The 26,575-nt window shown below is 39.0% G+C and overlaps 2 protein-coding genes across 3 annotated transcripts in view; one reads left to right on the top strand and one right to left on the bottom strand.

The window, feature by feature from the left end:
- DNAAF5 (dynein axonemal assembly factor 5) overlaps positions 1 to 20,030 on the bottom strand; it is a 28,688-nt gene extending 8,658 nt beyond the window's left edge. The window contains exons 1-9 of the mRNA XM_035549169.2: positions 19,475 to 20,030; positions 18,864 to 19,048; positions 17,963 to 18,087; positions 17,442 to 17,557; positions 13,680 to 13,912; positions 10,976 to 11,188; positions 8,621 to 8,764; positions 3,576 to 3,744; positions 800 to 947 (exon numbers count right to left, since the gene is read on the bottom strand). Coding sequence (XP_035405062.1) covers positions 800 to 947; positions 3,576 to 3,744; positions 8,621 to 8,764; positions 10,976 to 11,188; positions 13,680 to 13,912; positions 17,442 to 17,557; positions 17,963 to 18,087; positions 18,864 to 19,048; positions 19,475 to 20,003 — 1,862 coding nt within the window. The 5' untranslated portion in view covers positions 20,004 to 20,030. The remainder of the gene's footprint in view (positions 1 to 799; positions 948 to 3,575; positions 3,745 to 8,620; positions 8,765 to 10,975; positions 11,189 to 13,679; positions 13,913 to 17,441; positions 17,558 to 17,962; positions 18,088 to 18,863; positions 19,049 to 19,474) is intronic.
- A 188-nt stretch (positions 20,031 to 20,218) lies between these two features.
- Positions 20,219 to 26,575, top strand: part of PRKAR1B (protein kinase cAMP-dependent type I regulatory subunit beta) — a 101,631-nt gene continuing 95,274 nt past the window's right edge. The window contains exons 1-2 of one of the 2 annotated variants that reach the window (XM_035548748.2): positions 20,219 to 21,578; positions 22,221 to 22,424. In XM_035548748.2, coding sequence (XP_035404641.1) covers positions 22,248 to 22,424 — 177 coding nt within the window. In that variant the 5' untranslated portion in view covers positions 20,219 to 21,578; positions 22,221 to 22,247. The remainder of the gene's footprint in view (positions 21,579 to 22,220; positions 22,425 to 26,575) is intronic. The other variant, XM_035548749.2, reaches the window with a different exon arrangement.

A 26,575-nucleotide genomic window follows, 5' to 3' on the forward strand; every position in this document is an offset into this window, starting at 1 on the left:
TTACATACTAAATGCAGCAGGCACTGGGAAAATGGAGTAGATGCACTTTATGTATTCAGGACAACTTTGCAAAAGAGTTTTCACTGCTAGTAGGGCTAAATTAATAATGACAAAGGGCCCTGCTGCTGGGATTGTTATAAATGGAGGGTTTTTATACGCATAGTAAATTACAGTTAGACTCTATTTGCAATGCTTAAATACTGCAAGCAACAGGAGACTTCCAGCATCAGTCACTGAGAGTAATAATAATTCCTTCCCAAACATTTAGTTCAATCCTTTTTAAACACCATGCTATACCACAATTTTAAAATGGCCATATTTTTCAAGTGTTTGATTGTTTTCTTACCATAGCTACAGGCAAAGTTTGAGGCTTTAGGAGTTGGCTGGAATGGAACAAACAAACAAAAAAACCCTCTTTCCTAAGAATCCCCATCTTAGCTTTCAAACATATATTCTTTCCAACTATAGTAGTTTCTTTATTTCTTAAACTATCCAGATCTTCATGATATCCAATTTTAATTCTTCCACAGTGACAAAGATATGAGAATTATAGTGGAAGAAGTCCAGATTTCAATTTTCATACTTTTTATTTCTTAATTATTGCCTTTGCATGCCCCTTCTGAGCATTGTTAAAAAATACAGCAAGAAAAATATGCTATAGAATTTGGTGGGAAAGCCTTTCTTCTCCCACACATGCTAACATGGACACAATTATAGGGGTTAAATAACTACCATGGTCATTACTTTTTAATGCTACTTTAGTGTTCAAATGGCCGTGTGAAATTAGAACTCTACTTACCCCTGAGAATTGACGGTTTCATTTGCTTTCTGGAGCAACTGTGATAAAACAGTGAAAAGTTTTAAGCGCATCTGGGGATCTTTGTTTGGCTGAAGACACGTCTTAAGAATGAGAATAAAGTCATCAAGAGCTTCACCTATGACAGGACCTAGAAAAAGAACATGCAATACCTATTTTGGAGCACAAGTAAGTTCTATTTGGATGTTTAATATCAGAGTACTTAAAAAAAAAGAAAAAGTAATATGCTTGGTATTAAAGTACTATTTAACTTTCCACTCTTGCATGGCAGCTGCTGATATACCCATGTTACATTGTATTAGGCATTGTAGAAATACCTAAGCTAACTCTCCATGTGCTCAGGTACCTGCAGCCTTAGCCATGGCAGCCTGGTGCTCCCTGAAGACTGCTTTACCCCACATCTCACTTAACTGTTTTGGTTCTGCTGTGCTACAGTGTATTATGTAGCATATCAATGACATCTGCTACCTGCTGGAACCAGTGCAGTACGAAACAGCAGTCTGGGTGGATTAACGCATTTGGGGGGGACTAATGCTGTTTGCTATGTAGCTCTGAAAGCTTGAGACTGCACAAAGTTCTGGTTTTATAGAACTTAATGGAAAATTATACTGAAGCTGGTAGGACTGTGATACCACGCCGAACAGCAGAATTGGTTGGCTTCTTTCTTTCAAGTTTTTCCACATACAGCATTCAAGGAAAAGTGTTCATGACTCCCAGAGGTACATGAAAGGGAATGTTTGAAAGGGTCGGCCTCAAAACTTGGATAATAAAATCATTGCAGTTGTTTTATTCCTCCATGATGATTATTTGCATTTTACAAGGAAATCTAAAATATGGTGATTTCTTAGAAGATACTATTTGAAATAAAAATATTTTCCAAACTCATTCCCTAGTCTGTTAACGTTTTCACATCCTATGATGAATTCTGTTTTTACCGCTAAACAATAAACAAACAAAGCCCAACTTGTTATCCCAACATCTGAAGAAAAGATTTTGTCAAAAGAGGAAGAAGTTTCTACCATTCTCTTTGATATTGATTAATAACTACATGGTTTTAAAGAGGAGTATGTGTAGATCATACACATGCATTATTCTGCAAGCTGCTTACTGTAGAATGCTCCTTCTGCTCTGTTTGCTATAAAATGCTTTCCCCTAGGAACTTCTTCAGCTTTACTTTCTTGTGATGCACATTCCATTCAACTCCAGTCACTAAGAAAACCCTCCCAGAAAGGGACACAACACTTTGGCATTTCTGATGACAAGAACATTCCTCACATGTGAAATGCACAGATTGAAGCATTCAATAATCCAAAACAAGTTCAACAGCATTTAATTATATCTGGAAATTTAATGTTTAAAATTAAAAAAATAAATTAAAAAATCAACCAAACTTCAGTGTCTAGACTTAAGCAACACAGGGTGAATGTTAAGCTGCAGTTTGCTGTATCTCCATGCCAACAAGTAGGTCTCTATTTTCTTAACATTTATTCAAGATACATTGCTTCATGTGAGTTCTGAGGAATTTTTATGACACTTATTATATCAAATTGATAACAGCAACTCAACAGATGGAAAATAAACAAAATAATCTACATTGCTAATTTCAATGTAAGCATACATTCCTGAAAAACAGTAAAAAATGAAAATTTAAAATAAGTAAACCTGATTACATTGATCAAAAATAACATTATGTGTGGGAATGAAAAGAAAGAAAAACAAACAAACAAACAGAATAGCTCCAGGAGATGCTGTGTCAGACAGAAAACACAGACAATAGCATATAACCAGCGTGGGATGCAAGCCAAAATGTTTGCCCAGACGTTTTATGATTTATTTGCCATTAAGGAAAACAGAGACAACTGTCTAGAAGTTCCTCAGTCACAGGATAAGGAATGCAAATCTACAGAAAAGTTGGCTTCTCAGAACTTGCACTGAAAAAACGTTTTGTGCTTTCTGAAGATGAAAAAAAAAAAGTACTTATACTGGTTGATGCACAAACCAGTGAGTGAGTGTTTCATATAGGTTTGATGAGGCCTTTTTTTTTTTTTGAGGTTCAAGTATTAAATGCAGAAGATAACAGTTCCTTAAAACATATCTGTCCATGTTTATCTGTTTGCAATATGGATACTGGTAGCCAAAGTCACTGCATACATTCCTGCCTTAACCAACAGAAAGGAAAAAGCAAATAAACAGGATAAAACATCTTAAAACAGGTGCCCAGGACAAAAAACTGCCTGTCACTGCCTCCCTTGCCTGCAAACGTAATCAGGATGGTTGTGTCAGAGGTATGTTCACTGTGGAGATCTGAAGTTAGCTGAAATGTATGCTAGAGTGTTTCAGTAAACCCTGTGTAGTGGTGCATTGGAGAACATATGTGAGGAAAGGCTTGTACAGAGAAGCATCTTTTTATAAGATAAAGGAATAGATGGAAAAAAACAGATACACTTTTGGACACCATAAGTTTTTTTTAACTTTTTATCTACCTTCTCATAACTTTTCACCTCCCCATAATCCTTACCTGTTTCATTTACCCAAAAGTATACTGCTACTTAAGTGCTTTTGGTAGGCTCCTTGCAGCCAAGAAGTCTTTTGGAATTTGAGCTGCTTGAATGTCTTCACTTCGGTTTTCATTATACTTGTGAAGCTTCTGAATATTACACTATTCATTATAAAACACGTATCTGCAGGCTACCAAGATTATTACTTTATTATTTTTTTTTTAACTGGATGAGCCTTCAAACTACTAAATAAGTCATACCTGAATTATTTGCGATGACATCTAACTGTAATATTTCTGGAGAATAGCAGGTCCAAGAATCATGTGATACTGAAACCCATTCCAAAAGCTGAATTATATGCTGTTTGTAGAGACAAAGAAAACTATCCAATTGCTGCACTTCTGCTAATGAACACACTATTTCTTCTGCCTGTTAAAAATAGAGATGAGATACTTCATCTTAACTGGAACGATATATATATATTTTTAAAAAGGCAAAACTTTAAAAACTCTCTGTTTATACTATGAGAAGGGAAGGAAGAAGAAGATTTCCATAGTTTCAATTTGGACAATCAAGACTGATATATGGTGTCTGCCTATAATAAATACTTTAACTCTGATTTTAAGACAAATATTTGTCCTGATTTCAAAACAAAATCATAAAGAACACAACAATGTAGTAGCAAAATAAAAGAATCAAATCCATTTGAAAACCTATCCAGAAACTAACTAAATATAAACCAGTTCTTATTAGTTTTAAAGATGTAGTGATTTTCTCCTAATTTAACAATGCTTTAAAACATGTTCATAAAGACAATTTCCCAAACTCACATCTAGGAGGCTGTGGCAACTTCCAAAAATTATTGCTGCTAGTTTGGAGAGGAGAAAGTACTCCCTCTCTCCAGCGCCTGTTTTATTTTTTTTCTTTCCTTTAAAAAGTTTGAATTAGGCAAAATGCTCTGAAAAATTTCTCTAAGAGTTTATGAGCGTGCTGAAAGCAGTATCTATAATATTAGTGATTTCAGTGGACAGTGAGTCAAGAGTAAGGAGCACGGAACAGCCAGAACCCCCACTGAGAAATAACCTATGTTGTCAGTATGATCTCCAGTTCTAGAAGGAAAGAAGTAGCGCAGCACTATGAGTGACACCATTTGTCTTTTAAGTGGTTCAGTACAACTACAAATTGTAGTCATATTTTTAATACTTTTAAATTGAACTCAATCGCACAAGCTAGCTGAAACATGGAAGCATTCTGCCAGACAGTCAAGACAATGCAGAATAACTTGTAGGTAAAATACTCGTTTTCTGTAAATAAATTGGAAGATACACGACAATATGGCAAGACAGAAACCGTTCTCCATCAACGACCCCCCCATCTGCAATACCTTTCTTTTATTGAAAAAAATACAAAACAGATACAAAACAATGCTTCATTTCGAGGTGATTTAAACCATACTATTAAGTAGTTTCATGACTGCAAAAAAGTAGGAGAGATCAAATTAAATATGTCAACAGATTGATGCATGTCTTCTCATTCAGAAGGGTCTCATAGTTTAAAAAAAAAAATAGCAAGAGTGACTTTCTTTCCTGTACTTGAAGCTAGCAAGTTTAATGATGCATTATTTTCATGCTTATGATCAATATGTGCCCAAAGAAGAAGGAAGACAGCACAAGACAGTGGCAATGAAACAAAGCCTTACCTTTAGGTCACCAGGTATACCACTGAGAAGCTCAATACACACCTAACTGACTAACATCTGATACAGCTCGGTCTATTTGGGGCTGTAAATTATACTCCTCATCACAAAACCTCATTGCTCAGTTGGTGGTCCTGATCTTTTTCCTTAGCCCCAAGCAACTAGAAACACTGATGAACACAGAGCAAAAGGGCCAATCAAGCAAGTAGAAGACTGCAACGCTCACAATCAGATCACTTCAATTGTGGCCTCATATCTCTGTGATCTTCTGTCTCCTTATATTAAAGTCTGAATTGAAGTTCTATAATGCAAATTTTGGAATAATTTATTCTTACACTCAAAATCTTTTGATTCTGAATGCAGGCTTCTCTTCTGAACAACAAATTTATATTCATAAGGCTAGATGTAATCCATTTGTTCTACATGTTCTCAGAGTATTTTAACATGGACTTCTTGCCTTCTGCAAGTTGAAGTTTCAGAATACCCAGTAACTGGGAAAAAAAAATAAACAAACAAACAAAAAACAAACACCAAGCTGTGTTTGTCTTTGTAACAGATTTATATATTGTACTTATGTAATCTCTTTGCCAGATTCTGTCTAGCTGAAAGAAAGGCTAATGAGAAAAAAGATTCTCATCCAAAGTACTGTCAAATTTAAAAATCATCTGTAACTGCAAGAACATCCTCAACCTTTAATAATCTTTGGAGATTAACTTTTCCATATATGAAAATATATGGATTTACCTCCGTGAAACTGCTTTCTTTGTAGGAGTATGAATCCATAAGATTTTAAATGGACATTGCTGACTTTATGGACCATTTTAGGGCTAAATAGACAAGATACTGGAAAACATACCAGATCAATCTGTCTGAGGTTTATTTGGACAGATTTTCTCTTTAAAAACAAAACCAACCAAACAAAAAAGGCCAAAAAACAAATCTCACTCTCACATTGGCTGTTCATGAGACGGATCTTTGTGCTGTACCTCTCTGTCCTGCAAAGTCTGTTCAATACTTGTTTCAAGCTTGTTCCATTTTACTTCCTTCAGATTAGTTTTCTATATGTATGTCTCCTTGGAGGCAGCCTGTCAGCTATGGGACCATAAATACTGATGATACACAGGCCTTTGGAATATCATGCCTGGGAGCAAGAGAAAGGAAGTAGAATAGCCATCACATTTAAGGAGCACATTTGAAAAAAGACAACTCACATAGGTCACGATTATACTCCATGAGGATGGCTTGGTGATATATTTGATATTTAGCTCAGGGAAGTAAGAGGAAGAGAGAACTAAGAGGGTGAGATAATGTTTAGCCAAAATGCTCATCTATTATCAGGGCATCTAGAGATGTCCTTGATTTTAAAGAGTTCCTGCAACAAGATTTAAACTTTTAAGTTCTGGTTGGAGGTAAAAAGGTCAAACACTGTAAAATGAGTCTGATGTGTGCCTAAACATAAAAAAAAATATATCACTTTTTTTTTTTTATGGACAGTAGCACTCTTGATCTGTAGGTGAATTGTTCTTTAATTGTCAAAAAAGGAGATTTGAGACCAGCTTCAGAGTTCTGTATTGTAAGTTTTAACAAATATTACCCATCCGACAGCTACAACATTTTCTGGTGATCTCCTTTCACTACATCAACTTTTTGCACAACTTAGTCTCCCTCTTCAAAGTTATCTTCATCTTGAAGTCAAATTCTCTCTAAAGACTGCATTTCCCTTTACAGGCATCCCATTTGTAAACTCTGACATTGGGATTTTTGTCATTCAAGACATAATAGTTTATTAAGATAGTACCTTTAGAAGAAAGATTCCTGCCCCTCTCACCCCTGCATAATATCAGACACTAAAATTAAAATTATCCAGTGTAATGGTTCTCTTGATTGTCATCAAGCCACCTGTTAATACATTAGGAGACTATGCAGTGAAATATTGTTTCTGGATATGAAAACAAACTTATTCAGAACCACCTTTAGTTCTCTTCCCTTTTTAGGTGTGCTACCAAATTTTTTCCTGGCCACTTGTGTGCTTGTGTATATAACCTAATGTTAACAATAATCCAGTGACTTCTATTCACCTAAAAAATTAAGCAGCAACAGTTCAATCAGCACAAACAGCATGCCCAAAGCTTTGCAGAACCCAATGATAAGTACAAACTCTTTAATACCTCCTTTCTTAAACCATTACCTTAACTATAACATCCGGTTAAGTAAAGGATTGTCCTAGGCCAATTGCAGCCCTCATCAGCTTTGAGCTTCCCATGCTCCCTTAACGTACTTCAAGCCATCTATTCTGAAACCTAATCTAAACACACAAAATATCTTGTTTTAACAACAGCCTGCGGACCCATACTGACCACAAAATAAAACAGGACTCTAGGGCCCCTCTCAGAATCAGCACATATTTTAATTCTGTGGGCCTTCACCCAAAGTTATGAAGAAACGTAGGTCTCCGGGCTCTGCTGTCCCAAACTGTAACCCCAACTCCAAACTTAATTTTGTTGTTAATCACATGTAGTATGTACAGTAAGAGGTGCACAACTTTGGACTAACCATAAGCTATTACTCCCCACTGATACAGCCAACCCTTCAGTGAACAAGCCTTACAAGATACAACAATAAGGCCAACTCCCAAGTTTCTTATGAGAGTAATATGTTTTTCTGTTATGTCAGCCAAACTCAGCTATTAAGCAGATTTCTTCTTATGTAGGAGCTAACATATTCTGCTCTTCAGGCACTAGTGTTGCCCTAGATTTTGACCACAAATTTATTCCCATACTAACCCCTAGCACTACCATCTTCCAGATCTATAAAAGAAATACCCTATAAGATGTAGTCTCCATCACTGCTAATCTTCATTACAACTGTGTGGATTTGCAAAATTCAACACTAAATAAGATCTTGAAGCTGTCATCTGGAAATAGTTATAGCACTTAACAAATATGAACTGTCTAATCTGTTGCTAGCAAAGCAGAAATACCAATATTTTGACTGGCAAATGATGACATCCATAGATCTTTCAGCCTTCACAGTGACTTCTAAATATTAACTAACTACCAGAACAGTGCCATAGAGATAGGCATTTGAAGAACAGTTTTATTTTTATAATCCAAGTATTCCCTCATGCTTATTTCATTCTAACAGAGTGAATCCGATGAAGCTGAAGTTATATGCATATCTAAATATTTAGCTATTGTATTTCTGCACAATTTTTGAAACACCAATTGCTATATGCACATGCACATACATACGAAAATAAGCAATACTCAAACAAAACTAGAAGGATGATACTTCTTAGCTTTCAGATTTTAATGTTTTCTTCTTTTGGATACATTGCTTGTACCTGTTTTAAACAGACTAAATCCAAAGCAATTTCAGCCATGGAAAAAGATGAGGAGACAGACAAAGGGGCAGAGTCAGTGTCAAGGTCGATGCAACAGCAATTCATTTCAAACTCTACCAATATTTGTGAATGTGCTCACAGTTAAGGATTTCTGTGGTTTAATGCCTAACAACAAGACAAAAAATCATGGCTCTGTTTATACAAAGTGCTTTACCGATATGAAAAAACAGAAGCACAACCAAATACTAAACCACTTAATTGCTTACCTTTTCTCTAAGGTGCTGAGAATTTGGTGTTGCCATTACTGTCACCAAAACTTTCAAGAGCTGCAAGCAAATTTCTTTGCAGTCTTCCTGGCACACTTCAATTAATGCTTCTACACAACAAAGCAATTGTTCCATATAAAAGACCTATTTTTTAATAAAGAAGTAAGTTTATTATGTTTGTTAGAAAATATAATATTCATTTTAAGGGAGAGATAAGGGAAGTGACAATAATAAAATATGAGTGCTGTATAATCTCCTAAATTGGTAATGTATTGATCATTTTGTGTTAGTTCATTTGACGACCTACATTCTACTTTATATAGAACTCAACATAATCTTCTTCCCTTGTCCCGTTCGCAAAATAAATGATCCTGCTCTTAATCACACAATTGCTCAATTGTGAATAAAACATCGAAGTATTTCAGAATGCTTTCTGATAGTACTTCCTCATTCTGAAGTGTAATTTGTTAATTAATAACATATTTATTACAACTTTTTCAAATATAATTCCATGTCTTACTATTTTGAATGGAACATTAATAGTTAAATACATAAAACAAGAAAACCTGAGTGTCTGCTTTTATCTTTGCCAATTTATCTCGTTTGTTGCAATATAATGCCTGTTATCTTGATCCAACTAATATCAATGGAAGTCAATATTCCTGTCAGTCAGTTTGCAGTAACTTCTATGATAAAGTGCATCTGATAATCCATGAAGCTGTCAGACTACATTTAACTAACAGAAGGGGCCATTGTTATAAATTTACTTCCAAAAAATAAATCAAGTCTAGGAATAGGTTAGTTATAAATGTTATTAATCTCATGGACATGGTCAATCCTTAGCTAAACAGTGTCTATGCAGCATTTACTCTCTAAAATAGAGAAAGATTGTTTTCCAAGACCAAAGGCTAGAACAATTCCACAATTCCACCAAATGCTTCAGCTGCAGATGAATGTGTCTACTGTATATAATGCCAAATGGAAATGGTGAGCTTAAGACCACATAGCAATTTTGCAGGTATACTTCAGGGAATTGTTATTTGAACAACCAAGTTATACTGCTTCCAGTTATATGAGTTCCTAATCATCACAGGCTTCACAGAGATTAAGGTTAATTCTCTGCATCACTAGTATATATTCCATTAGGGAAGAAACCTAATGAGGGAAGAACTTCAAATGTATATCTTACATTGGCTCAAAAAGACAATTATGCCAGATTCAATTTATACACATGAATAACTTTTTTTAAAGGGAGGTTTGAATCTGACACGAAGTCAGAATTTTCTGAAGGCATCACAGTGGCCCTTTTTTGGTCATCTTAAGAACAGAGGCCTAACAAACTTTTGCTTCCATTGAAGCTGGGATTTCACCTGTGGGGGAGATTTTAAGGATTCTTGTTGTGAATGTCTAACAGATCTATTTCTAGGTCTGGGCAAGTGATGAAAAAAAAAAAAAAAAAGAGAAGGAAAAAAAAGAGTAAGATAATAAAAAATAATCCTGGAAGCTTACAATCTCCATTGCACACTGAAGAGAAGCTCTCACCTCCTTATATAGCAACTGATGAATATTTTTCAAATGCCAAAATGAAAATGGTCTTCAGGCTCAGCCATTAGTTAAGGGTACACTCAGGAATAAATTTCTAATTTAGATAGGCCTTCCTGCCAGATTCTAACTTAATGAGAAGCAACCAAGCTGAACAGACAGAACACAAGACATGCTCCTAAATTTACCTGTAATTGTACTGGTACCTTTCTTTTAAAATGGAAAACAATACAAAAATTCATACAAAATAAAAACAAGAAATGACATTAAAACAGAATCTTTCTTGGAAAGCCTGACACGTCAATCACTATGGACTGTGAAAAGTTGTCAGTCATTTTTACTGATGATGATCAAAATACATTATCTTGTTTGGACTGTGAACACAAGGCATTTGAAAACATCAGTTAAATTCTGAACCTGGATCAGCCAAGGGAGTGTGCTATTAGTACAGTACATACTAACCAGCTTCTTCTCTCTTTGTCATGCCTTTTCCTGCTACCGCCTGAAGCATTTTACTACAATTCTCAAACTTGAATCCACATCTGCTGAAAAGATAGATTACCAGCAAGTTTTTGGGAATAGTATATTTGACTAGGTGACTACAACTAGGAAAAGAATACAAGGCTGCTCAGGGAGGACATGGAAGCTCCTGCCTTTGTCTCAGACACATGCCTACAACTACAACCTATGATAGGATAGGGTGGGTGTGCGAGGGAGGGAGAGGAAAGGGAGCAGTTAAGGAGAACAAATACAAAGTTGGAGAACCACCAGTCTAAAACTTGGGACTGTTGTGTATTTTCCAATCACCCTTACCTCTTCAGATCGTTGACAAACTCCAGCTTGTGACAGCATGTTGCCAAGATCAGTCAAATGAGGCTGTAAGATTTCTTTTGCGCTACCTCGAATCACTGCAGTTAGAACCATTATACAAGATGGCTTAGGTGTTTTCTCAAAGGCTGATGTGATTAATTTCAAAGATACCTTAGGGTTGACAAACGTTCCAATCAATTCTGCTGCTTTCACACACTGAAAAAAAAAGAACAAGAATATCTAGAGGATTTTTCTGAAAACACAAGACCATTCAACGTATCATGGGATTTTTCTTTTTATGATTCCAGCTGCTATTTGAAATGCCTTGTAGGCCTTTTCCACTCACTCGGTAATGGCTATATGCATGAAGAAATTTTCTTGACATGTGTTCAGTAAGCACATAATAAGGCATGCAAGCACTCTTCTCAGCAACAGACAAACTTCCACGAGAAAGTAATGTACAGAAATGAAGTGTACAACTTTCAGTGTAATAAAGTCTCTAGCTTAGAATAACCAGATGTTGCAGATTTACTGGTTTCATTTTTTTTCCTCCAAATGCTGTTCTGAGGCATGCTCTCAATGCCCCCACTACCCATTCATTAAAAGCAACAATAAAAACACAAAAGAGGAATTTTTTGTCATTGTACAATATTTTGACATGGACATTGCAGATCTGGCTTACTGTGGAAGCGCTGCCATGGAGGATCTGCTCGCTGCTTTCAATCTCTTAACTAAAAAGGCTTAAATTACTATCTTTTCCCCATTATATTCATGCTCTTTGATCCCGTCTCTACCTTGCAGACACATTGGTATGCTGTATTCCACGTTAAATACCATCACACCAGAATTTACTCTCTGACTGGTGCCTAACATTTACAATCAGGTGCATGAATAAAGATACAGTCAACTACTGCACCGTTACCTGTGCAACAGGAACATTTCCTCCTAACCCCTTTATAGAGACCAGCTGGGTAATTCTTAAATATCTTATTTGGTATTATTGGGTTAGAGAAAGACATGCACATTTCCCAGCTTGGCAGTTGTTCTAAAATGGGTTCTTCTGTGACAAAGGACGGAGGAGATAATCCTAGTATCCTGGGAAGCAGCATCACAAAGAAGCAAAAAAGCATTCACAAACCAAGTTGCTGAAACTTTGGCATAGGGAAGAGTAAAATTAATTTAATCCTCCTAATTAGGATTAAAACTTTTGAAAGTACCTGTGAAGAGATTAGTGGTGGAATTCCAAGAAAGAGACAAGTATGGTCATAAAAGGAAAGGGAAGACTAGGTGCTGCTGGAACACATACTTTTGATGCTATATTTACAGCACTAAGCACTAGATGGAACAGCAGGGCCATATGGGTTTATTCTTCAAATTATTTTTCCTATCTATTTTATATTAGCAGCAGGGAACTTTGAAGAACTGCCTCTATCTCCTACATCTGTCCTGGGGCATTGATTCAAAAAGAGGTGTACAGGCATTAGGAAATCAACAAGATGACTTCTGACTATTACAGGTTTATTTCTCTCCGAAATATTGATCAGCATGTGACTGGCTAAGCTTACAAGCTCCATTTTACTGTACTGGCAACATTAAAGATCAGATGCTGATTCTGAAAACAGAGATGAAATGGGTGGAATAGGTAAAAGGGGATAAGAGAGTAGAAGCTAGGGAAAAGAGAGGAACAACTTAGAAAAAATCAAGGGAGGCAGACAAAAACTGGTATTGAGAAAGAGTATAAAGAGAACAAGAAGAAACTGCAAGGAAAAAGTACAACAACTTGAAGAAAAAATACCATTTCAGGAATGAATTTCTCAGCCTGCATATGGCTCAAATGATAGCAGGAACCAAAACAAAAGCTTGATTTAGGAAATCAACTTTTTTGACATTGATTGGATTACTTGCATCTAGTAAGCTGAACACATTCTTCCAATTTCCCAAAACAATAAAATCTGCACCTTAAAATCAAAGTACATTTTTGTTGTATATATGCTGTTTTGCTTGTGTAGACATATGAACAGATTTTTTTCTAAAAATTGTTAAGAAAGTTTTTATCACCTGTTCCTCCTCTGATAAATGTATCTAGTGTTTTTAATGACATACATTTTATTGATTATTATTGAACCAAGTGTTGAGAGCATCAACTGTTTGATAAACTGTTAGAGAAAAAGGACGCTATCTATTCCTTGCAAAAACAATGAAAAAAATAAGATATTTTACAAGTATTATCTCAAGTATCCAGACAGTGAATATGGATATCACATGGAATAAACATACCTCAATATCTGGTTGGAATTATGGTTGGATTATACGGTAGGGGAAGATAAGTCAAATTAACTTGAAAGGGCATGACCTGCACATGTTTTTAAATGGAATTTGTTGCCCCAAGCCTTTTAGACTCTTAATCTTCTGCTTATGATTTTTAAGTAGATCATTATTAATGCTTCATGGGGTTGGCATATAAACTAAACAGTATTTAAATAACTTTATTATTGGTCTTCATACCAACAATAGGAGAATGATTTTAACATAGTAAGTATAATTTTCACATATTTTTGACATAAAATACTACTAAAACCTGATCCTGCAGTCATGGGAAATTTCCAGTGACCTAGGGTAAGGCCATCCTTCACAAGACACACTCAGGACCATAAAAATTAGGGTCTTCATTTACCATACAGCAGATATTTAGACAGAGTGTACTTACATTCCTAACTACCTCACTTTCTTCATCCAAGCATGCTTGGTACAAAGTTCTAAGCAGCAGATCCATGTGTTGTGTTATGTGATCCTCTGCATGTAGCAATAACGTATACAGAAGCTGGGATGCTTTTATTCTTGTGTTTTCAACCCAGTCTGTTATATCATGACAGAGGCCTGGAAGAATTTTGGAGAGGTTTCTTGACACAAGTTCCCGACAACCTAGTCCTGGTCGTGTCACTAGAGAGTAAAACAAAACAAAACAAACATATAATCAAAAACACAATGAAAGAAATATCAAAGGAAAAGCTAATGCAGGCTAAGCCTTAGAAAAGTCTGAGGGCTCCAAGATAAAAGGCTCAGTATGGAACAAAATATTCCAAATGCTGCTGAGGATTTCACATCTGTAAGCTGTATTTCTTTAATAGATATTGCAAAACTCAAACTCCACTCAACTCTGAAAATGTATATATTTATTACTGCAAAGTTGTTTAAACTATATCCTATAAAATGTTTGCAGAAAGGGAGAGGGAAGAGAATTTACATGAGTATGGAACACTACCCACTTTGGAAATTGTGGCCTCATCATTTCCTTCTAAATGTTATAGCAGCACCAATGCCATTAGAAGAATTAGAATGAAACCCACAAACAAACCGATAAAACAGAAGTAAGATTCTTCTGTGCAAATTCTGTGGTATCATTGAGTTAAATATAATTTGGAGGTGGGAAAAAAGCAGAAGTCATAAATAGTACAAAGGACACGAACTGCATTAAAACAGACAGTATCAGTTGTGCCCTCTAAAGGAAAAAGCTGAAGAAGTGACAGGCAAATTAGAAGTAGACAGGGAAGTTACTAGCCAAATAACAAGTCTGCAGTATTGGATGTGTGAATAAAAACCCAAGAAAATGGCACTGAAAAAGGAAATAAAAAAAATACAGTAGGAAACTAAGCATTATAAACAAAACAACAAAAACAAACACACTATATATTAAAACAAAACAAAACAAAACACAAACACCTCCCTTCACTCCAACACATGAAAATCTGACTACTAAGGGTATCTGCAGGCTCAGGATATTTTCCTGCATTGGCCCATATAACTACAAATGCTAAAAATGAAATGGACTACAGTAAACTGTATGAAGAACATAAAAGGCTTACAGAAATGCCTACAAAATATCTACCGAAGAAAAAAATAAAATAAAATACAAATGTCAGGATATGAATTGCTACTTCTTTTGTCAATGGAGGATAACATTTTGGATTATGAAAACTGACAATGAATAACAAAAGGTCAAATAAAGAAATCACCTCGAGACAGCAAATACTGATGGACATCCTATTCAACCTGAGGCAGAATTTTATTTGAAGGATCCGACCACTCTTTATCAGCAGTTCCTTCATTTCAAATGTTCAAATGCAGGCATTTATCCCTGTAGCTACTCCTGTCAAAGACTTCCCCGCTACAAACTGTCTGCATCTGTACCCTTAGGCAATGACTACTGCTGCTCAATGGAAAGCTATTCAGTTGCTCGGATGACACCAGGTATGAGGTCTAACTCTGCTCCTCCTCTGACCTGCAGTATCTGTCATCACAAGATGAAAGCACAGGGAGGCTCCTATGTCAGGTTCATTAGCTTGAGAGTTGAACAAAAATGGCTAAGTAAAATGTACTATAAGCTCAGTGGAAAACACATTCCAGACTGTTGAATATTTGGCTGTAAGTCAAAAGAGACAGCAACAAAGTGTTAAAATACATCATTATCATACTATACAAAATACACGCGTATGGAAGGGACATGGGGGGAAGAACACACATACTAACAATTCATCCATACACGAACTGTGGCAAGACACCACAAATTATTACTTGAAACTAAGGTATAATAGTTTCCTTGCCAAAGTTTTATGCCTGTAAGATTAGGTAGCCAATCATCCTTTCCTCTCATTTTTCTTCTCTCTTGTCACATGAAGCGTGACATATAAACACATAACACACACACATACCACAGTCAAGCCTTTGCTGCATAATCCTACCAAGCAAGTCAGTGAAATGCAGGGCTGGAATGTTGCCCAAATTTGTGAAGCGTATTTATTGTGCTAAGGAGATTTCAGAAAGTACACACGAATTTAATGTATGAAGTAATTGATAGATGCCCCTTTTTAAAAACAGGCTACATACACACCAATAAACAAACAAAGCCCCACACAGAGATAACTGAATAAGGTATTAGCAGTAGAACGGTAGCAACTCTTTGAAGGACTAGCACATAAAGCTTTTTTCTTTCACCCATCTCCCTCATCCTTGCCTTTGCTTATCCGAGTGCAGGTAAACTGTGGTATTTTTCACCACAGCTTTAGTTACCTTCGAGTATTAGAACACTGCCTATATATCTGCTAAAATGCCATGAGAAGGGCTAAGCACTTCGATGACCTTCACTGTGTCATAACAAAATTAGTGGTTGGTGCTCTGACACTCAACTTCACCAGTTTATACACATTAAAAAATTACCTGACAAAAAAAAAAAAGGGGTTCTGCCATCACTTGTGGAAGTAAAAGCATTTGTTACCATTTCCAAACCCCTAAGGTACTATTACACATCAAATAGGGAAAAATATAAGAAACGATAACAGATCAACTTAACTCTTCAAAGCTTAAGAGTTCTGTCAAACCAGTCACCATTATAAAGTGCCTCCCCTTTCATTCCAGCATTACTGAGTAAAACAACTTTAAAAGAAGAGAAAAGAAAAAGAAGAGTAATTTCAAATGAGAAAGGACTCCGGAACCAACTGTCATGGAAAGGATTTTGCTGCTGGGGATTCTGTGATGTGATTGTCAGGGAGGCACAAGTCAAGCATGAACCTGTTCTTTCACACCAAAAGAGTTTTTGTTCTGTTAAATATGAGTACAGAAATCAATAAATGACCCCCTTAAATCCTCTCTCTCACCAACACCCATATGCATATTTTTAAACATTAACTTTATGAACCTGAGACGGGACACATGCTTCATGCTACTGCAAATGTATCACTTTTAATGCTACCTATAAATCATACGGTAGTAAAAAGTTATCTACCTGTGCTGCGTATCTTGTTTTTTTTGTGTGTGTGTATAATAAAGGAAATTATTCTTTCTTTTCCCATACTCTCCATGTATGCTGGTAGATTGAAGTTAGCATCCTAGTGTCTTACAGAGAAGTTTAAAATCATTTCATTGCAAATTTTTCTTCCATGAAAATTCTGTATATTTAATGGTGTGACTTATTATCCAAGGACTCATTTCAAAGGTTCTTTCATTCTGCTTTCCTGTCATCTCTGTGCCCATTCTCCACCTGGCTAATACAGAACTTTCTGCTGCTTCTACACCATTCCTTTATCTCTTTTTCAGTTGCATACATGGTATGTAACTAACTGTATATGTGACTGGAAATGAAACTAAATTCCGTTCATCATTTTTTCCCAGCAAGAGAGTACAACTTCTCTCAAGTCATAAACCTTTTTTCCCCTTTTAAATACAAGTTCTTATGAGAGTTATTTTTAGAACAGTGCTAAGCCTGTCCACCCCCACCACCTCTTTCTCTGAAGATCACTTTTGCCACTGAACATTAGTCAGTCTATGCTACCCTTTTACATTAACAAATATTACATCTTGTAATGAGTATTTCACATCCTGCGCTGCAGTTCCAGCATACAGGGATTCAAGATTATTCAAGAAGTAAAACAAAACAAAACAAAACAAAAAAAAACACTTTCTGTGCAACACTTACCTCCTTTGGGATAATGAGATGGTGAAACACTGAAATCCATCTTATCCTTCAGATCTTCTTCATTCTCTTTCTCCCATTGCAAACCTATCTTCTCCCAATAAGTCCAAGCCAATGTCCTAGGCATAAAATAAAATAAAAAATACCATTGTGCCCCCGAAAGGAAAACATTCTAAAATGAAACTTCTGGAAAATACAAATTCTTGAATTCAGCTAGAAGGATGGGAAGCATTCCTATCATTTAAACAGGCATATTAGGTTTATGTACTCAGTGGACAGAGGTCATCTCTTCCAAAGATAGTTCTGTCCCCCTCACTGTCTTCATCTCTCATACTTACTTGAACATAGCATTCAAACAAAAGTTACCAGAGATAATGTTATCACGAATGGGTTTAAAAACAAAACTTTTTTTTTTCTCCAAGCAATGCGTCCATGAATAAGAAAAACTGCCACATAAGCCACCTATTTTGGGGAGCAGAGGGGAAAAAAAGAAAAAAGAGAAAAAACAGAAGTGCTCTGCTTACATATTTTCAGGAATTTCATCAGTAAAGCTTCCAAGTAACAGAGGAATCAGCTTGTGAAAATATGAGTATCTGTCTCGTAGGTGCAACAGCCATTCTCCAATGACAGTTGTTACAGCTTGTCGAACCTAATAGATTAAAAAGGGAAAAAAAAAATTATTTAAATTAACTCAGGTAAACACTGGAAAAAAATTGCTTTTGGTATCTAAGCGCTTGGTAACAAGCGCTTGAATAGTCTCAGGACACATAACAAGAATCCAGGATTTCCTCGCTTGCAGCAAGCATCTTACGTAAGCTGCAAGATACAAAGCTCCCTCTTGTGTCCTCTCTCTGGCTTAGGTAGTCTTAGACCATGTGCTGCACAAAAACACATCTCTAAGAAGACACGATACAGACCTAAAGCAGAACACCCTAAATTGTTGTGGTTAGTATTTCTCTGGAAATGTGAGAAATGTAAATTTCTCTGGAATTTGAACCTGTCCAGCATGTCTCCAGATGACAATTTTCTTCATTTACTGTAAAGGAAGCCTAAGCTAAATAGTTGGAATGCACCCACTCCAAAAATAAAATATTTTAGTTATGGTTATGTAGCACATTTCAAAATGACTGTTGCAACTGCATCTTATGAAAGGAAATTCTTTTGATGTCAAAAGAATTTAGACAGAATTGAAGACACCCTTTAAAATATGAAGGTATGAATAAACTTCAACAGCCTGCAGAATTAGACAGCAGCTGAACAGGCCATCCACCTTGCTTTTGGATAGTTTACAATTGATCAAGCTTGTATGCAAGATATTTAAATACCTCATCTGAATGAATGGAAGCTGAAAATTGAGGGGGGCAACAAACAAGAAAAATCAGATTTGAAATAAATCCAGAAAAAAAAAAAGAAGAAAAACCACACCTTGGGAATCTCATCAAATAATCGCTGGGCCAGGTGAGACAGAACATCATCCACAGACTTTCCATTTCCAAACTGTATCACTGCTCCAGTAGCCTGAATTACATCGACGCGGACTCTGTAGTGCTGGTGTGAAATTGTTTGCATTAATGGGTTTATCAGAGATTCTGACTGCATATGGAAGTGCTCTGTTAGGGGAGAGAGAGAAGGAGAGAGAGAAACTTCAGGCAAGCCTTTTTCGAGGTGGGTGACAGATCTTGAGCAAGATGATTTCTGTACCACTACAAACAAGCTGATTAATGTTTGCACTACAGCAGCGCTGAACAGCAGCCCACAGGCACTTCCCCCACACAAACACTATCACCCACGTGCTGTAACTACTCAGCATCCATCCCTCACATGATTCTTCTCCACTGGATCCCCCAAGGCTTACAGAGTGCTCCTGTGAGGGGGTGGCTTACAGAGAGCTCATGTGAAGGGGTGTGTAACTGCTCACCCCCTCCTGGCCGCATCCCCACAACCTCCTACTGCCCCCTACCTTACCCGCTGCCCCTCCTGGGCACCGCAGCCCCCATTAGCCCACGGCCCCTGCTTCGCCCATCCCCGGGCCCCACCTGGCACAGCCTGGGCGCAGGCCACGGCACACCTGCAGCTCTCGCGCCTGACCTCGGCGTAGTGGTCCAGGAGCGTGGCCTGGAGGATGCGGACCACGTCGGAGAGGTAGGGGGCCACGGCGGCCCCGCAGCGCTGCAGCAGGAGGCCCAGGAGCTGCAGCAGGCCGAGGCGCAGCTCCTCGCAGGGCTCAAAGCCCTGCGGCGGGCAGAGACGCTGGGCCAAGGCCGGCAGGAGCACGGGCAGCGCCTCCCCGGGCCGATCTCCGTGGCTGAGCCCGTGGCGGAGGAGCTGCAGGGCGAGCTCCCGGCACCGCTCCGCCGCGTCCCCGGCCAGGCAGCGCGCCAGGGGCCGCACCAGCTGCGCCCCGAAAACCTCCTGCACCACGGCTGCCGGGAGCGGCCGCTCCTGCACCTCGGCCCGGATGGCTTCCAGGGCCCGCAGCCGCGCCGCCCGGCCGCAGTCGGGGCCCTGCAGGGAGCTCAGGGCCCGGCTCAGGGCCTGCCCCACCTCGGCCGCCCCCGCCGCCATGCTCCGCCGTCGCTAAGGAAGCGCGGCCGCGTTGCTAGGGCCGCGTTACGACGGCGGGCGGAGCGCTTTACGGCCGCGCGCTTTACGGCCGCGCCGGGGCGGCGTTGCTAAGGGGGGCTTGGGCTAGGGGTGGCGGTCGCTGCTCGGTGCGGCCTCGCTGCTCTGACGGGCGGCGCGGGCCCGTGGGGGCAGCTGGGAGGGAGGGCAGCGGCCTCGGCTTCTCACAGAGCCGTGAGGTGGTGGTGGTGGTAAAGATGGTGCTGAGGCTGAGGGCAGTAGCAGAGCAAAGAGGGCAGGCCCGTGGCGCTGCGCCCCTGTGTAGCGGGGAGCCTTCTGGGTATCAGCCGTGGTGGCTTTTCTTTTTTTTTCTTTTTTTTTTTTTTTGAAGTTTTTACAAGTCCTATGAGGAGCGGCTGAGGGAACTGGGGTTGCTTAGTCTAGAGAAGAGGAGGATCAGGGGAGACCTCATTGCTCTCTGCAATTACCTGGAAGGAGGGTGTGGGGAGCTGGGAGTCAGCCTCTTCTCACAGATAACTAGTGGTAGGGCTAAAGGGAATGGCCTCAAGTTGCACCAGGGGAGGTTCAGCTTGGAAATGAGAAGACATTTCTTCTCAGAAAGAGCAGTCATGCATTGGGATGGGTTGCTCAGGGAGGTGGTGGCATTGCAGTCCCTGGGGGTGTTCAAGGAAAGGCTGGACGTGGTGCTTACGGACATGGTTTAGTGGGTGACAGTGGTAGTAAGGGTGATGGTTGGACCAGATGATCTTGGAGGACTTTCCCAACCCTAATGATTCAATTTGCATCACTTTCCCCTTCATTTTTTTTTCCCTGGGAGGATCAGAACTGCCTTGTTAGCAAAGTCATGGGTTTCTGTAACACTGTTATATATTTTTTAATATCCACCGAGTTTATGTGTACCCATATTATATTCATATGGCATTTATGTGCACTTACATCATATTCATGAGGCATTTGTGCACTTTACACAACACTTCATGTGCTCTTTAGATGACCCTGCTTGGGCAGCCAACCCATCTAACAAAATACGTTCATCGGGATCTTGTTCCTTGAGCAATCGCGCTTAACTTAGGATGCAATAAACTACAGAACTACTTCAAATCAGACCTTTAAAATACCCTTGTGCTGAATTTGTTCTGTCACGACGCTGCTCCTAGCCTGTCGGGGAGCATTTTGGGGTCCCTCGGGGGTGCCTTCTACACCCCCGGAGCACGACTGGGTCCGGGAGCCGAGCCGGGGACAGGGAGCCAGGATCCGCACCGACACCCCCGGGAGGGGGACACCCAGACCGGGGACACCCCCGGCTCCGCGGCCGTGCCGCCCTCCCGCCGGTGCGGCGGAGGCGGCGGGGAGGCCGAGCCTGCGGTGAGTGACAGCGGCGGGGCTTCCTGCGGCTGAGCGGCGGCCGTGCTCGAGCCTTTGTGTGCGGGAGGGCAGGGGGAGCCCCGCGGCCCCGGAGGAAGAGGAGGAGGAGGAGGCTGCGCTGCGGATACCGGCGGGGGAGCCCCTTCCTCCGGGAGGGCAGAAGAAAGCCGCCGTGCCGGCCCCACAAGGCAGGTATTTACCCGCTGTCCTCCAGCTTCAGGCTCCGGCGGCCTCCCGGCGGCCTCTCCGCAGCCTCCCCGGGCCCAGCAGCCTCACGGAGGCCCCTCGAGGCCCTTCCCCGGCCGGGTGAAGGCTCCGCGGGGTCCTGCTGTGGGCCCCGGCTCTGCCCGGGGGATGCCCCGGGGCCGGTGTCGCCTCTGCCCCTGTCCCCCCGTGTCGCCTCTGCTGGGCTGCCCCGGCTTGGAAACCCAAAGGGAGAGGGCGAGGTGCGAGGTCTACCTGAGGCCAAAATCCTCCCGGGACACAAATTCGGGTTTCTGGGAGGGGGAGGCTGCAGGGGTGCAGAAATGAGAGGCTTTAAGCCACCGTTTGATACGCGGTTTTGGAGCTCGCGGCCTTGAATGATTAACTGCACCGTTATTTCCAAGGGTTGGTGGGCGTCCGGGAGTTAAAATGCTCTTTTTGTAATTCCCGGTGTGTTGGTTTTACAAAGATGACATGGTTCAGCATTTCCGGAACGTTAAAATGTTTTGAATTGTCAGTTTGTGAATAGGCGACAGGCAGTGCTAGAATATCCTCACTGATCCACGTTACTCTGACAAAGGATTTGAGAATTGTGTTTTCTCTCTTTCTTGCACCATTTTCTTAACCTAGGTCTGTTTACTGTTTACAAGCCTGAAGATGGCTGCTGCTTCTTCCTGCAATGTGGAAGAAGACGAGAGCCTGAAGGGATGCGAACTCTATGTTCAGAAGCACAACATCCAACAGATTTTAAAAGAATGCATTGTAAATCTTTGCATAGCAAAACCAGATCGACCCATGAAGTTCCTCAGAGAACACTTTGAAAAATTAGAAAAGGTCAGTGGTTTTCAGGTGACTTATAATTTTCTGGTTTTGAGCTGAAAATATTGTTTAAAAATTTTCATATATTTTAGTACATTTTTCCTTTACAATCTTAATTAGCAAGCTACTCTTAAAAAGAGAGGTTTTAAGAAAACCCCTCAACCCTGTGTTTGCTGATGTTTACCAGAATGTTGGATAGTATATAAAATGATGTGTAATGCCAAGATTATAATTTCTTGTCAGACAGAACTTGTTAAAATGACCCAAAAACCTAGAACCATGCTTTGTGTTACGATACATGGCATGCTAAACTTTGATCTATAGGAAGAACTTGCCTACAAGAGCAAAAAGTGCTGCTGTTCCCTGGTCATTCTGGTGTCAGGTGATGTGGTTTTCCCTTGCCCCTGAAACCGAACAAAATCAGGGAACCAGCAAGTTCTTAAAACGATTAAAGTTTGATTACTTAATTTTATTATTCTTTCTGGTCTGTATTGCATATCCCGGGATCCTCCATCAAGAGATACATTCAGAGAGACTTCATATACTATGTCTGTCTTCAAGAGCAGTACAGAGGGGCAAACATACTTTAAAACATTCTCAGGCAGATCCTTACTGAAATGTACTGGTATCTTTTGCAGGAAGAGCATGTTGTGTGAGCTTTTCTCTCGGGATGGGATTGCTCCAGAAATAATGAGAGGACAGGGCTGCAAACTCTTAGGTATACAAGTCCTCAGTCTATCAGAAACTTTCTTCATATACTTGATTTTAAGAGGACTATTGATTATTTGTTCTTTTTTTTTTTATGGAAGTATATAAGGTTTGTAGGCTTAAGATACAAGTTTCATGTATTTTTTTTTTTTTTCCTTCAAAGAACAGAATTTTGTAAGGACAGAGCAAGACCAATTAACTAATGAATAAAACATAGTGCTGATCTATTACTGGTGATACAAGTATTGTATACATTTCTCATTGTTTCTCTGCTTTTCAGATAAATTTTTGTATGAGTGGGTATATGCCAGATTTGTGTAGCTTTAAAAAAAGTGCAAACATTTTACTCTACTGGAAACCTAATAATAATGCTGGGAACATCAGAAAGGGATAGGAAGTACAAAATATTTTGTGTTGTATTGCTCATTATTTAAAAAAAAAAGTGTTTTTTTTTGTTCTGCATATGCTAGACTTCTAACAGCCAAGACCCCATTTCAAGAGAATTAAATCCGTTGAATTTCCTTTATTGTGTTATGAGTTGGTTTCCATTTTAATGTATTCCATTCTGAATTTCCTGCCTAGAAGGATAAGTACCACTTTTGCAAAATACGTTAAAATTTGCTGTAGTATTTTAGAATATTCTCCATAACTATTGGGATTACTTGAGTTGTTTTTCTGCAGGAGTTTTGCTTTATTGATCTTACAGGCAAATTCAGAGAGGTTGTCAGTTCCTACCCTTGAGAAATTGTTCTTTTATGTAATCTCCTATTATTTCCCAAAAAACATAAGACACTAGAATTCTATACTAGGATATTGATTATATTATTGCATATCATGAGAGATGATTCAGAAACAGCCAGTCCCAAGACATCAAATTCAGTGATTGTCATGCTTAGTATGGAAGCAAGCAATATTGCAGCCTGTGAGCTAAGCCTTCTGAGTCTAAAGCCTTTAGGATGCTTCTGGAGGTTTCCAGCAGTGTAATTCTTCCCACAGCAGTTTGACTTCCTTGCTCAACCATCTCTTGAGGACTTTCTTGAGATGAATTGCACTGTGAAGGGTTTTCTGCTGAAGGATAATATTTTGATTTGGTTGGTTACATAATATTGTGGAAGGAAGTCTGTGGTCAGGAAGAGTAGCTGTCCCTTCTTGAGTTGTAAATTCAAAGGGTCTTCTACAGTATTTTTCTTCTTTCTGCACAGAGTTGGTCTAAGGGAGCCATGGTTTCTAATTGCCTGGTGTTGGATATGAACAAGTTTAATTATGCTTCTAGCATCATCCAGTTCATCCAGTGTTCTGTGCAGCAATGACAAGCAAAGCCCTTTTTTAGCGAGAAAACAATGAGTTTTCGTAGGTTAGTTGCAGAATCAAGGCCTAATTTTGTAAATGTGGGGGATATCCACGTTTTGATTGACTTGGTAAAGAAATAATTTGAATAAGTTTTACCCTGTTTTTCGAAGATACTTGTCATATGTAGTTACTCTGAAGAGTCTTAATTGAATTGTGAGTTTAGCAATTGTCTATTACAGATTTTTTTTAATGGGAATGAGCTGTACGTGATATGGCATATTTGCTATTAACTCAGTGTGTGTACTTTTATTTTGCTCCTGTGTGGGGAGAGGAGTGAAAGTCTTTGAGTTTAAGCATAATTTTCTAAAACAAAGGAATGTTTCTTTCCACTACAGTGTGGTATTCTGGGGTTATTTTCCAGTCATGTTAAAATAGACAGTCTAATTAAAATAGACAATATGTTCCACTGAAGAGAGCAGCAGAATAGCAGTATATCTGTCAGAAACTCATGTGGGCAGTTTAGAGATGAAGTGTGGGATATTTTCCCAGTAATTAAAAAAGGAGATCATGGAAAGTGTGTAGAGCTTGATCCACATCAGTGTACTGGAGCTACCTCAGAGGTGAGTACAAAAAAATGTTAATTTCATTTTGCTAGTTCTTACCACATCTCATAAAATAAAGTCAGAAAAGCAAAATTTATTATCATATGCAAGATCAGATTGGTTCATAAATGGTTTTAACTACTCTTCTAATGACATCAGTTAGGTCCATTGCCTGCATCCGTACTGCTAGATGGAGAAGTGCCAGGGACTAACCCCTGACCCCAAGACACTGGCCCCAAATATCATTCTTCGGTCTAACACGTCTAAGAGCAGGTTTGTTTTGGCAGGAGTCGGTCAGAGCAGTTCAGAACAGAGCCAGGGAATGAGCTAATGGTTAAGAGGTACGGACTGTCCTGGGCTAGTGTTCAGGCCCACGGTTGGGCCACTTTTGTATTTCACAGTGTAGACGCAGCCTGAGAGAGCTGTAAAGTGAGAACATGAGTAAATACTTTAAGAATAAAGTGTTAAAGATTAAAGTTTCATGTTTGATTCTGCAGACATCATTTTCAATTGGAGAAATGCCAAGGTTAGAAAGAAATTTGTTACCTTTTAAGTTTGCAGTTTATTGTATCAAGTACAATACTTTTAAAGAAGTATAACTTTGAAAATAATTGTAGAAAAATTTTAATAGATATTTTTCTGTTCACTTAATACTGTCAGGACCTGCTTGCTTTAAGATTAAAGTAATGCTGGGAGTCAGCCTAAGTTTCTGTATTCTGGAATTGTAGTTCTCGAGTCATTTTTATACGGTGTGACCTACAAACTTCAAAATGACATCTGCTCTGATCATGTTAACAGTTACTTTGTACAAATCTTTAACATTCCACTGAGCACAAAAAAAAGAGTTGAAAATTGTTTAGATACCTTAGATTTAAAAAATTATGTAATGTTTTCTTTTGAATAATTTGTTGTAAATTTTCCTATGGCTGTATAGAACTTCTTGTTGGTGGATGAAGTGAGGAAAACCTTCCCTTAGTGATATTAATTGGCTTTTTTTGGAGTGGGGGAATAGATGTTAGCTAAGAAATTTTGGTGTTATTTTAACAGCTGTAATTACGTCCTGTTCACTTGAGAACTAAACAAGGCATATCGGGGGAAAAAAAAACAAACAGCAGGGAACCTATCTTTTATCTCTACTTCTTACATTATATAAAAAAATTAATTACTAAGAAATTGGAGGCAGAGACTTCTATTTTCAGCTATCCTTGAGACCGCAAAACTTTCATTAGTGTCTAACTGGTTAGTGCCATGATTATGTGATCAAAGGTGAAGTTGTCTTGCCAGGCTAAGCTAGACTTTATTTCAACAGAAAAAAGTTATAGTAAGAAGTAGAACTAGTGAAAAAAATGGCACAAAAGAGGGGAAACAGGAGGAACCTGCAGTATATGTTTAGGTATTGGTAATAGGTATATATTATCAAGTATTTTGATGAAGCCATTTTGTGTGCACTGTATTTTAGTGCAATGGCTTTGCCAGCAGAGCAAGTAATTGCTGGTACCTGCTAGATCTGAGCGCTCTCTTGGTGCCTTCTGTTGCCGTGTGCACATACAAGAAGAGAAGTACCGT

The sequence above is a fragment of the Cygnus atratus genome, chromosome 15, assembly GCF_013377495.2.
Source record: "Cygnus atratus isolate AKBS03 ecotype Queensland, Australia chromosome 15, CAtr_DNAZoo_HiC_assembly, whole genome shotgun sequence".
NCBI lineage: Eukaryota > Metazoa > Chordata > Aves > Anseriformes > Anatidae > Cygnus > Cygnus atratus.